Source organism: Achroia grisella, unplaced genomic scaffold (genome assembly GCF_030625045.1).
Source record: "Achroia grisella isolate CSIRO2021 unplaced genomic scaffold, CSIRO_AGI_Agris_v1 utg640, whole genome shotgun sequence".
Classification (NCBI taxonomy): domain Eukaryota; kingdom Metazoa; phylum Arthropoda; class Insecta; order Lepidoptera; family Pyralidae; genus Achroia; species Achroia grisella.
In genome coordinates this window covers 3522658-3536268 of record NW_026712977.1, presented here as the reverse complement: position 1 = coordinate 3536268, position 13611 = coordinate 3522658, and the positions used below count along the sequence as shown (strand labels likewise).

Here is a 13611-nt window from a genome sequence, read left to right as displayed (position 1 = left end):
TGAAAAAAGCTTTGAAAACGCAATTCTTTTTAGTTTTTTAAAAAACTGCATTTAAATTACGTCATACGGTTGGGAGCTTAAATGCCAAAGACAGATTCACAATCTCACGCCTTTTGCCTTCACGTCTTTTCCTGTTCAATAATCAGCTACGATAAAGGCACCGCTTTTTACCCAGTCGCTAGTACGCGCGTCACTTGACTGTCGTGACATCTATAACAAATGCGCCGTAGAATTTCTGTAAAACATTAAACAAATCAGATCGTATTATTTTACTTTCTGCGCCATCGGCATATTCTGATCGTTCTATGGTCATTAAATAGACGAATTCAAACTGTTTAAAGATACTGGAAAAGTTTGAATAACCATTTTAATGCTATGATCAGTCCTATACAAGATTTATGTTTACGTCGGGGCTAGTTAATGTATTTGTAATATTTAAAAATATAAAATACTATCTGTTCCCCGTGTTGAATACATATTGAGCTAAACAGAGATTGTGTTATTGGTACAAGACAATTGATATAAATACTTAAATACATTTTGTTGTAAATACATAATATACATTGAAAATACCAATACTATAATAATGGAAACAATAATGAATGAAAATGTATGCATCGTGCGAGAAATCGAACCCGCGACCATACGAAATAAAGCGATGTGCTAAACCGGAGACCATTGTACCACACCGCTACCACAATATTCTTACACACATTCAGACGTTTTTCAGTGAAAAGAAAATAAACAGACAGGCATTTATTATATTAGTATAGATATTTAAACCCAAAACAATATTTTACTATCTTTTTGTCTGTCTGTGCGTTGTCACACAAACGCACAATTCTTAGAAATAATTTACCAAAATTGGATACGATTTTCAACAATGTATGGTAGGTAGTTCACTTAAAATTTTGAATTATGTTTTTCAATCGGTTGACAAACAAAAAAGTTGTACATGGACGCGGGCGCTCAGTAAGTACATATAAAGGTATTTACTGTTTTATATTTCAAATTATAGAACACCCACTGTTTCAATTAGGCTTAATAGTTAATCTGATACATATTTAATTAAATTAAATATGACGCACGTGTTACGGATATTTTCAATAAGCGTTTAATATAAACGATCAACGAAAAATATAAACGACTCACACCATATAAATCAGATATTAGTAGCAACAAATTGTTTGTATAAGATGTCAATAATAAAAAAGTAATAGGTGTGTATATAAAAAGTATCTAGAGTATCGGCGCCAGTGCTCCTGAATACAAATGTTTGTGTCATGCGTGGAATTTATCCTGCGATCATCACAAGTGAGGCGGTTCAATTGCTATCCTCGAAGCGATCGAAACATTAACTCTCCAGCTATTTATACAGTATCACGAATACAATGTTTGCTTTCGAATTGTTGCTTAACAATCAAGAATTTGCTCTCAACTTTCTGTTGCATCAACTTGCATCGCATTCAGTATTAAGTCGAAGTCACGAAATTGCAACGAGATTTAGTATTTTCGTACCACAGGGTTGTAATACTTTCCAACACTCCACGGCAGTTTGATTGTTAAATCAGAATAAACAAGCCATCAATCTGTCTACTTTTATCCGATTGTAAAAATAAATGTTTGACATTTTAGTATATAGGACTGTATGACTATATACCACTGCATGGAACAGTAAAATATTCCAAATGTTTCAATTTTTTTAATTGCATACGTCGCGGATTGGCAGCCAATTTGCAGCTGTTGCGACGTTGCATAGGGGGTAGTTAAAAATCGAAGCGGTTTTGTGTTACAGGGGATAAATATTGAACTTGATTTAGTTACGGCTGAACGAACGTCCGGTCTATTGAATTAGAGCTTTTGAGTTGCACCCATCTGAATTCAGTTTGGGGTCAATCTAATGATAGTCATGTCCCTTTGCGTGAAACGACGATACTTTCATAAAAGCTGAAAGAGATATCTCTTTCAGCTTTTATGAAATACCGATAGAATTATCTTATTGTGAGTATTATCTACAAAATAATAATATTTAACTAGTACTATACTAGCATATAATTACACGTTATCATGTCACGATAATAGCGAGTTCCGTTATATTATTAATCATTATTCAAAAACTACGGGTCTAACTTTGATAAAAAAATATTTGAGACGACAATAGAAGCATATACCTACTTTCAAAGTTATAATCATTTCATATGGAAGAAATGCTGACACAACTAGAAAAATACAGTTAAATTGCTTTACCTCCTCCTTTTATTAAAGTCGGTTTAAAAATAGCCTACTGCCTCTAATTTGATCCTTGTGTTACATACAGAAGGATCAAATTAGGGGCAGTAGGCTATTTTTAAAAATTTCGTTATCATTAGTGAAGCATTTGAGACGTGAAAGCGTAAGTAAATTAATTTCACATTATTATCATTACTTACGACGAATTACGTGATATTTTTTTTGCGTGGTATCACAAAAATATACGTATCAATAGGTATGTTAAAACTACGTAAATTGCTGTATTTCAATCCCTTTTACCCACGACTGTTTTTTTTTTATAAATGATAGCTTATACATTATTTTAGAAAACTAACTGATAATAATATGGGAATGGGTTTAGACTATATTTTACTAAAAATAGCGGACGCGATCACGGGAACAGTTTGTAGTTTATTTGCGAGTATGCATTTAGCTTTTAGATACGTACAAACATTATTTGCCAACTAAACTAAACAACTAATTTGATATATTATCGAATGCGAACATCACGCTAATGCCGTACTCTCTTTGAGGGGAATGTTTCATTTGCCAATATAACTAAAAGCTATATGTAAATATGTGAACTCAGGTACGTAATTTGTAAATAGGTAGGTAAGCATCACCATTATAAAGTGAAGTTGTAAATCGTCATATATATATATTTAAAATCGTGTTTTAATTGGTGATTAAATATTTAGATTTTGTAAAAAACCTTATATCTTCATTAAATCATCATCATCATTGTTTAAACTCCTTTATAATCCCCTTAATATTTAATCATTGCTGTGTCTAAACAAAAAAAGTATATGTTTTAAAAATATTTTGACTCCTTGAGTTCGTTAACAATACTCACATTTTTGGCTACCAAAGTTCAGACCTAAAACGAACAGGTTGAGGAAAAAGCATTATTTATTTTAAAAAAGTAGACCTTAAATAGCCCCAATACTTCCCTACTCATATTATAAATGTGAAAGAGTGCCGTCTGACGCGCAAATAGATTCATATCACGAGAACGGACATTGGCTATCTTTTATCTCAAAATAAAGCAGATGAACTCACCAGTAGAAGCTTAGGAAGATATAGAATCATAAAGAGATGTTTTGTATATATTGGGGTCTGTAACGGATCAGTAGGCTATATTGGTGTCTAAAGGATAGGACACGTAGATTTGGATAGTATAATATATTAACACAAATAAGTGAAATTTATAAAAAACTTGACATAAAAAAAACAGTTTATAAATATCAAGTCGCCGAAATACTCTATTATCCGCATTTTTTCATCTCATTTAACAGTTGTGCATGTGGTCATATAGACTAGATTACTTATTGTAACGTTACAACATTCATATAATTACACTAAATTACATCAAATTAAATAAAGTCAGCAAAATACTTGTGTTGGTAAAGTATCCAGACAAAGGTCTTATATTTCCATTCCAAAACTAATAAATACACTTTCAAACAAACCTATACTAATATATGCGTATATGTAGAGCGTCTCCAAATCACAGCAAATATATTCTAGGATGAATAACCTAGTAATGGACTCGCCAACGCTAATAGTTTACATTAGAGGGACATCAGTACTAGACGATGGGAGGTCATTGAAGTTAATTTAATTAGTCCTTCATGACAAATTCATCAGCAAGTGACTGTGGTCCTGACAGCACTTTGATTGTGTTGACGAATAGTTTTACCTTTACTAATCTGCAACTCTCTTTCTAACTGCTATATAAATTACACCTATTCAGCAAAGTATGACCCCACTAATAAGTTATATATATATATATATATACCATGTAATTGTTCAATAAAGGAAAAGACGAGAAGTACTGCTAGTTGATCGTAAAACATATTTTTTATAACTATAAATGTATTTGGTATGTAATAATCAATTATAATATAAGTGATGAAGTACAACAAAATCGCACTAAAACCCGTAACTTAATATCAATACACATCGAAAACAGCCAAGTCTATAGAACTGATACATAGCTTTGTGTTATACGTCTACTAAGGAATACTAAATACTAGACCACAGCAAGTATAAGATTAAAAAAAGAAATAAAGTATAGTATAAATTGCATAATAAATCTGTGGTCAATAGGCAAAATTTCAAAAATAATAATCATTTAATGAATATGAAACCTTTTCACGCTCACAGTAACCTAGGCAACACATCCTAGTGCCGATTAATTCACCATAAAATTATTTCGATAAAGTAGCAATATTTTGTTGAAATAATTTTATAATATTTTAATACAATAGAGATTGACACCTGATATTAGCTGATAATATTCAATTTATTTTGTACGTGAGTTGTGGCTTTAATTTCGTAGAAATGAATTCACGTGTATTTTTGGTTGGCTATTTCATTTAATGAGAGCGACGTGGCCGGGGACGTACTACACCGATACCAAAAAGGTCGTAAGTTCAACTCTAGTCGACTCCAAATAAAAACTTTGTGTGTTAATTTATATTTTAAACTTACTCTCTGATACACCGATAACAAAGCCAAAAATAAAATCAATAGTCGATGGTAGGTTCACCCCCAGTTATGTTGTATATATCTAACAAGATATGTGCATGTCAAGTGTTGTGTTTACTATGACATCGATAATTAAACTACCCCAACCAAGATAGCAGTCGTGACGATGTAATAACGATTTATAAATGTAATATGTTGTAGAGTAATGTGTGAAGAAAATTTTAAAGGTCAATTCCCTGTATAGAATATAAGACAAATTAGTCAGGTTGTTAACATTGCTACCTCTAAAAATGCAATAACGATTTTTTAATTTAATAATGTGGCAAAATTTTCGACCACTAGTTATGGTACACCTATATTACATATTCGTAATAAATAACTTGCAGGTTTGTTACTGTAGTCGAATGACAAAAGCCTCTATTTACATATATATGTACATATGTTTCTCAAATTTCAATCGTATTCACCTTTAGTTCCAATACCTTTTGTCTTGAATCACAAAGCTAAGTACTACACAATTATGATAGAAGTATATTAATATAATTAAATACAACGAAGTTTGTACAATCACTATTATCCACAACACAGGTTTGTGGTTTCACTCTCTCTCTCTGTCTCTCTCTACAGTATAGAATCAAATAATTTAATAAACTTAATATATCTCTAACTATCTTTGAAATATTTTGTTTTAAAGATAGTCTGACGCGAGTAATATTGAAATGGTTCCTCCCTATCCTCAACACAAAAGTCCATTTTGTTTGAAATCCAGGGGCTTATTGCTCTATGCGAGGGATGAAAAAACATACAGAGATTATTTCTCACCTGGGTAATGTATGGATGTATATATTTTCTAAAAACTCACACGGCTCTAAATTAATTTAATATATTTATGCTAGATATGATAAATAAAATATTAAACGATCTTAACACAGTGTAAGGTTTTTCAGTCAATGTTAATCAATAATCAGATATTCAGTACATTTATTAACCTGCTAGAAGCAGGTTAATAAATGTATTGAATATCTGTATGGGATTTATTTAATATTAAATATCTGAATAGGATTTTATTAACGGAATTTACTTTCAATCCAACGCTCTCAATGAATCCATTTATATAATTCATGAATCATCATTGAATAATCCTTGTAAAGCAGATGATCAAATTTTGTAAAAATATAACAAAAAATGTAGTAACGGTTAATAAAACCGAAAAAAAAAAAACTACAATATACACAAAGTTAATATACTACTATCGCATGAATCATCAAAAAGCAATAATTAAAGTCTATAATAATCAGCGATGAATAAAATACTAACCAAGTAAAAATGTTAATTTTAAAACTTCATAAAAATAACCAACCGAACATGTAACAGTCAATATTAAATTTTCATTATCTGATTCAATAAGCTGCTTATAATATGAAATGGAAATTAAACAATGAACATAATAACATTACTCTCGTGGGAACAACATCTGTAAAGCAATTTACTTTACCGTGTTTTATAACTTTGAACAATAGTGAACAACTAGTTCCTTTAAATTTTTAGCCACAATTCTAATATAATGTAGTTGTATTGGCATAATGTAATGTGAAGTATGATTCTCATTAATAATGTTTTCCGAATCGATGCGTCCGACGCGACGCTAGGCTTCAAGTGCTATATATGACAGTCGCGCTCATTGATGTGTAAATATTGTTACCTGCCTATATTAACCGTTATTCCGTCTAGTAAAATAAGTGAATTAATAAGTTTTAGTTTTATATTCATAAGCATAAGTTTATGAATATAAAATTAATAAACTGAAACAATTTAACCTTATATTAAATGTCTCTACAAATACAGAGATGTTTAATAAATAATTTTCCTGTCAGTTCTTACTTATATTTTTACACCGAAATCCATTATGTATTGATGAATAGTCTGATTTTGGAATGGTATTAATTGAGTTTCATGTCAGTTCTCGGTATTAAAATGTTTCTCTGCTCAGTCAGTATTATTATGTTATATATATTTTAAGTAAATATCTTCGTTAAATCGCCCACGTAGTAATTTATTTTTTGAAGTGTTGAATTTACGGGTTTCATAATGAACATAATTTATTAGTACATAATCTAGCTTCTACTTCTATTCCATCTTATTATTCAGTCAACTTTGATTGTTATTGAAATGAATTTTATTGTGTATTTGTAGTTTTTGTGGTACTAAACCTACATTATAGGTTACGCTTGGTTTCGGATCTGCAGCTATGCCATTCCACGTCCTTATCATGTATTCCGTTTGTCACTCTAATCCAATGATCTTGCTAAATAGTGTACACTAGAGCAAGCATTTGACTAGCTCACTCCTATAGTATTACTAAAGTGGTTTGGCAGATTGATTCTGTGAATTAACTATGAATCATGTATTGTTTCAGAAGTCATAACTATATGGCAAATATTAGAGTGTACTTATGATTTTTAAATGAAATGAAACTAGTATACGTATAGAGAATGGCATCCATTACTTAAATTACATCCTCATGTACAATAAGTGTTCATAAAAGAATACAATGTAGATTAAAATTTGTAAAATTAAAAATATTCGTTTTTAGTTCTATATTTAGATTATCTTACTCTTCATAGAGAGCCATACATAGAACTTTAGTGTATCGATCAACAAAATCAGTGCCAAACCTGAATCAAACGGAATATTTTATACAAAGCAAAGCTGCCTGTATACCTTTTTGTTTGATCCCCAGTGCCTTTCACTATATGTGATCCTCTGGTTTTCCTAATTAGAAATAGCTTGACTGTAGAATACTGTGGGCCACACACGTTTTTAAATTTAATTGGGAATTTTTTGCCGAAAGATTATCATGTGTTGATTATGTTTTTTATTGAGTTTATCATCTGCTTCTTCCTTATCCCATTTATTTGGGGTCCGCGTAATATCTTTTTCTCTTCCATTCATCCCTGTTCGCAGTCATCTCGTTATAATTCCATTTCTTACCATTTTATTGTTATCATACTACAATATTCCATATTATTGAGTTTATGTTAATTATCATATGTTACTGTCATATCAGAATATAGTGACTTAAGATTTTCAAGTTTGTGCGGTCGGCAATACTCCAGTAATAATAATGAACTTGGACAATTAACACAGCGCCATCTAGTCCCATGGGTACTAAATAACTCATATAAATACTATATTTTTTATACGCATAAAAACGGCCCGACTAATACAAGCACTTACATACATAAATACAAATATTTGCATGGTGCTTGCGTCTGTGCAAAAATATCATTACAAAAATCAGCCCAACTCCAACCGCTGCTAATTATACATACAACAAATGTTTAATTATGTCATGTTTAAAAATTAGTTATATGACAACCAATGACGAGAGAAAATTTACAGTATATTATATTTATGATAATCTTAAATATTTTGTTACATTATTAGCAATGTTGCGTGATGAAATAATGTTATTATATCTTATTTGATATCAATCATCTACAGGAAGGAGTGTCAGGAGAATGGAGAGGCGCTTGGTTAATACTACATCGTCGCGTATTGGCTTATTACACCACCCGAGATACTACCGTGTGCACTGTCGATCTGAGGAAGACCAGATGTGTTGGTAAGTTCATTAGGACATTTATATACCTGCGTACTTTTGTTACATGAAAGTAAAGTCTAACAACATAATCGATAAGTGAAGTCCATTCCATTGAAATTTACTTCATTTATTCAGCAGGAGCTTAGTTTTTATTACAGAAGTAGTTTTTTTTAATAATAATAACTATTCCTGGATATTATTCCTGCCTTGTTACCTTAATTACTTATACACTATACTACTTATTTACTACACACTACAGAAGTACTTTCAAACTAGGGATCATACAATATTAAAAATTTTATTCTATATTTTACCTTCGTTATAATTTCTTTGTAGTTAATAATTTATTTTTAGACATGTAATTAAAAAAATAATATTTTCCTGCATATCATTATGCCATATTCGCCCTACTTATAGCCATGTGTATAGCTATACACTACGTGGAGGGTAGAACTTTTTACTGAATTTTTAGGGAAGATACAATACGGATAGTATTGGATGTACAGTAGATCCTTCTTCTTTATACAGCCTAAATGCTGTAATTTCTCCGAACTTAAAAATAATTATATTTTATACACATTGGTAATCCCTGTAAGTACAAGTCCCTGTAATGACTTAGCAAAAAGCTCAGCTTCCAATACTTGCGGTTCGATTTTCATAAAACCCATAAATGAATATTTATGGGTTTTTTGAGTTGGTCTGTTTTTATTTGATTTATACATACATTCCTTTTCTGTTGTAATAGTACAAGCTCTGCTTAAACATAATTATTGCTGTCATAAAATCTGTGGCCTTATATCTGCGTTTTTAGGTTAGAGATATGTGGGGAAAGAATTGGAAATAATACAAATTAAATTTTCCTTTTCAGTATATTCGCCAGCTAGCCTGAAAGAAAAACATTTTTAATGACAATTAAATTAGTATGTACTAATTTTACTGTCAGAAAAATGTTTTTCTTTTTCTGAAAAACACGAAAAAACAGCACTCCGTTTATTTCTTCATTTAAAAATGTATTCCCACCATATAATTCTTTTTTCAAGTTTGAATAGATAATAATCCCAGGGAGACATAGGATAGTAAGGTGTGTGAGCTAATGTTTCAAAGCCCACTTCAAGCTACAGGCTACAGGGTACTCATCGGAGCACGGTTCTTATGAACAGGCGCCTTTTGTCAATTTTCCTTTTTCTATTTTTCTGTTATGGCTTCTTTTTACTATAAAATAAAAGCGTCGTATGCTCCGCTTACGACATACAGACCTACGGTATCACGGACTCTTCGTAAACGGACGACGTCTCTTCCAGTATAATTTAGATTACTGGTTTGGTAAATATCTTTATTACATTGCGATTTTTTCTTGCATATTACTACACTACTTTATGACTGTTATCATAAAACTTAGATTTTATACTAATCATCGTCCTATTGTAATATCATATACCCTTTTCCTGATTCAACCAAACAGATATTACTTTTACTAATCATAGTTATAAGTACATCGTATATTACTTTATACGCGTTTGATTAAAGTAACTTAATATATAAAATCCACATATTTCAATACTTAAATATAATGTTGGATTTTATAACCACATATTACATAGTTAGTTTAAAATAGTGTTTTTTTAAATTCCATCCCAATCACAAATAAACGGAATAAGGGAGAAGCAGATAATGATGAGTTAATTTAAAATAGTTACAAGTATTCTAATTGTATACCTGTTTATGCTCTTAAGTAAATAAATAAAGAGTTACTTAACTTGTAACAACTCAGATAAGTGCCTGACGTACATATGACTAATGACCTTGATGTACGAATAATTAAAATACGCACCCTCGTATATTGGGTATCAATATATTGTTCTATACGAAATGTGCAATATGAAACCAAGAGAAGCGCATCTACATTTTAAAGCGGCAGGGTCGCTCGGCCGTTTCGCTTTACTCTGAATATTGTATGTGATCGTTTTTGTAAAAGGCAGTACTTGATAAAAAATCGTTTCATTGATTTTCATACAAAGTCATCAGACGCTGCCCCGGGCGCTTGTTTTGGAAGCAACGTTGAAAACAGGGTTGATGTTCAAGCCACAGTGTTTTATTTTCAAGCGACATTCAAAGTTTGTTAATTCAACTGTATTCGTGTATATGTTACACAGTGTGTTCGTCTATACTAAACGTTTTTTTATGTTACTTTTACAGTTGATATCATATTTTTTCCACGCGATTGGATTCGTTTTTGTAGAATAAAATTTAGGTACATATTTATTTCAATAAGATTCTTTCATTTAAGTTCTATTAAATATGAAATAGAATCTTAATTATTAATCGATTTTATTGACTAGTAACTGAAACAATTTAGTTATAACTGACCCTTAAATGCTATAAACGGGGGCTTACGTTCAAATAACACAGACGCCGGCCCCTGTTAATTCGTTAGGGAAGGCCAAAAGTATGCCTGTGTACAGTTTACATGATCTCATTAACACAACTCTGTGCTAGACATGTCCGAGCCCTCGGCGATCCCGGGAATCGTTCTAACTTACATGTACACCGTCAATGCTATCCGATTTCTCGGACCCCTGGGACAAAAGCTTTGTTTTAAATACATAATTTGAATGTTGGTTTTGTTTCTAATATGTATAAAGAAAGTCTAAACTCAAGGCATATCATCACGACTGTTATTCTACATAGAGTAGTAACAGGCATTGTCAACTGTCAATGTGCTGAACGGAACACTTGACATGCCCAAAATTAGCTGCGTATATTGAAATCCGACGTATATCATTAACCACAACCATCGGATCAATTTTAAGTTTGATAACAGTGTATCTTTTACCGGGGAGTCAGTCAGATATATAAATTGACATACTAAATAATTTTTGGTGTCTGCCAAATTTGAGCTTAGGACCTCTTGGAAGTAATTCAGAGTAGTATTCCACTAGGCAACGTTTAATACAGGGTTGATGTTCAAGCCACAATGTTTTATTATATATAATAATTTATATAAATAATATATAGAGGTATCGAAGTTCTCATTTCCTTCAAATTACACTGTGTATACAAATTATAACACCGCAATATATACATATTTTTATTCTGAACTGATATTACTGTGTAAAAGAAACAAAAGAAAAGTGTAGTGTTCGTTTTTTAATATAACGAGAATTATTCTTTAATATAACGGGAATGGCGGAATGCTGTTGTTATCGTCTATATACATACATACATAAATAGCACCAAGACCATCATCGTCGTCTTGTAACGCCCGTGAGTTTTGAATTTAAGTAAATACATTTACTTTCCATCTCATCCTTAAAATCGGAACGCAACTTATAAAGCACGCTGTTCGACAGCAGATATAAGTGAGTATACAGGTATATACAGGTATATATTATACCTAGGTGAGGGTTTTTATTTCCAATATATCGTATTTCAATACAAGAGACAAGATAGTGAGAGACACGTACGTAACGAAATGTGCTAGGTGCGACTTAGAAGTGTTTACAATTCTTTGGGATTATAGTTAAGAATTATAGATGATATGTTTAGTCAAAGAAGCAGAAAGGAATTGAATAAAATTCATTATATTGTACAATCAAAAAAATTACTTAAATTTTGACTATATATGGGGTTTATGTTTTACTTTGATTAATAAATGATCATAAAACTTGCCGTAAAAATATGCTACCGTCTTATTTTAGTCGGGTGTGAAAAGCAAAAATTTGATATAAAAATTCCTACATTCAGTTTTATGAATAAATAACACAATTCAATTTACCAGCTAAACCTAACAAAGCTTCGCGGTAGCGCAGAATAGTATGAAACAAATGGAAAAAGTAAATAAAATGCATTTCAATTTACTCTAAAAACACGCACGTATTGGAATGCAACATTGTGTCAAATTTTTCAGTCAACCTACAGCCCGTTTTACCAATTTTACTAACACAAAAAAACCTAGACTAAAATTTTACGTATGTTTCTGACATTTCAATATATTCTATACGAGTACGTATCAATTAATAAACTGAATAAAAACAAACTCATACTAACTTATTTCGTACAAGAGATCAAAAAACGAAATCATATTACATTTAATATAACACAAAGTACCTACTCTGTGGCAATTACATTAAGTCGCCGTTAGAAAAACACGAGTTCCATGATGTAAAAAATTGTATTAAAAGTATCTGTCTCGCCGTCTCTTATACTCGAGTTCGTAAAAAATATCGCTAACATTTTTCTGAAAATAGGTATCTTTTATTAGTGTAGCATAAATACAACGTTATAAGGAAGATATCTTGGTGTGGTGACAAAGTACAAATACAAGGTGTTAGGTGTAACACCTTTCATCCCCGGTGTATTTGTCCATTGTTCATCGAGTCGCACGCAATAGAAGAAAACCTCTAAATAAGCTGCCTCGATATAACAAACGACTTATCTTTTCATTCGAGTTAATATCCTTGTGCCAAACCGTAGAATGTTTATAATAGCTTATAATAATTATAAGGAATTCTATACAACATGCAATACTGATTGTAAATGGTCTAAACAAGTGCTTTAATTTACAGTTCCTTAGCTTTTATCATTACTTATCGATATTTTCCTATACACTATAAATTATATTATAATAGTATATTAAAGACACCAATATTGCAAAATTTACTTTCATACTATTGATACTTTGTTCCCAGAAACCACCCCTCTTGGTTTCAGCGAATAAAGTAGCATAGGAGTTACCATAGGAATATCGTTCGTATCGAAAATCGTTTTTTCACTAAACGCATACGTAGGGAACCTAAAAAACAAATAGACAGTTGTGTTGAAGGTTCAGTGCACAAAACTGTTTTAAAATAATAACGTTCAATATAATCGTTTGGAATATATGTAATAACATGCATTATGAGAATATTTACAGTATTAGTGCAGTGCAAAGTACATAGTATTTATATAAGTCACATTCCATATATAAATGATATATATATATTATATAGAAGACTTGTCCCAGGTAGGGTAGTCAGTGACGAGGGGAGCCGCCGTCTCTCGGATTAATTTGATTTGTTATGGATTTTTCATCACGGGAATGTTAGTCTGAATCGAGGCACAAAGTTTATCGGTGTCGGCTAAAGACCTTTGGGGTAGTAAATTAGTTATTATAAACAAACGACTCATCATGACCCTGACAAAAACATGTAAAGAATATAATTAGCCGTATACAATTTTAGCGCTCTCTATAATAATCTGTTATGGATTTTGAACAGGAGGTGGGCTCC

The 13611-nt window shown here is 31.3% G+C and overlaps 1 protein-coding gene across 1 annotated transcript in view; it reads left to right on the top strand.

Annotated features, from left to right (window-relative positions):
- The window catches only part of LOC131849291 (arf-GAP with Rho-GAP domain, ANK repeat and PH domain-containing protein 2), a 74330-nt gene that overhangs the window by 41560 nt on the left and 19159 nt on the right, over positions 1-13611 (top strand). Inside the window, exon 3 of the mRNA XM_059199331.1 lies at positions 8245-8365. Coding sequence (XP_059055314.1) covers positions 8245-8365 — 121 coding nt within the window. The remainder of the gene's footprint in view (positions 1-8244; positions 8366-13611) is intronic.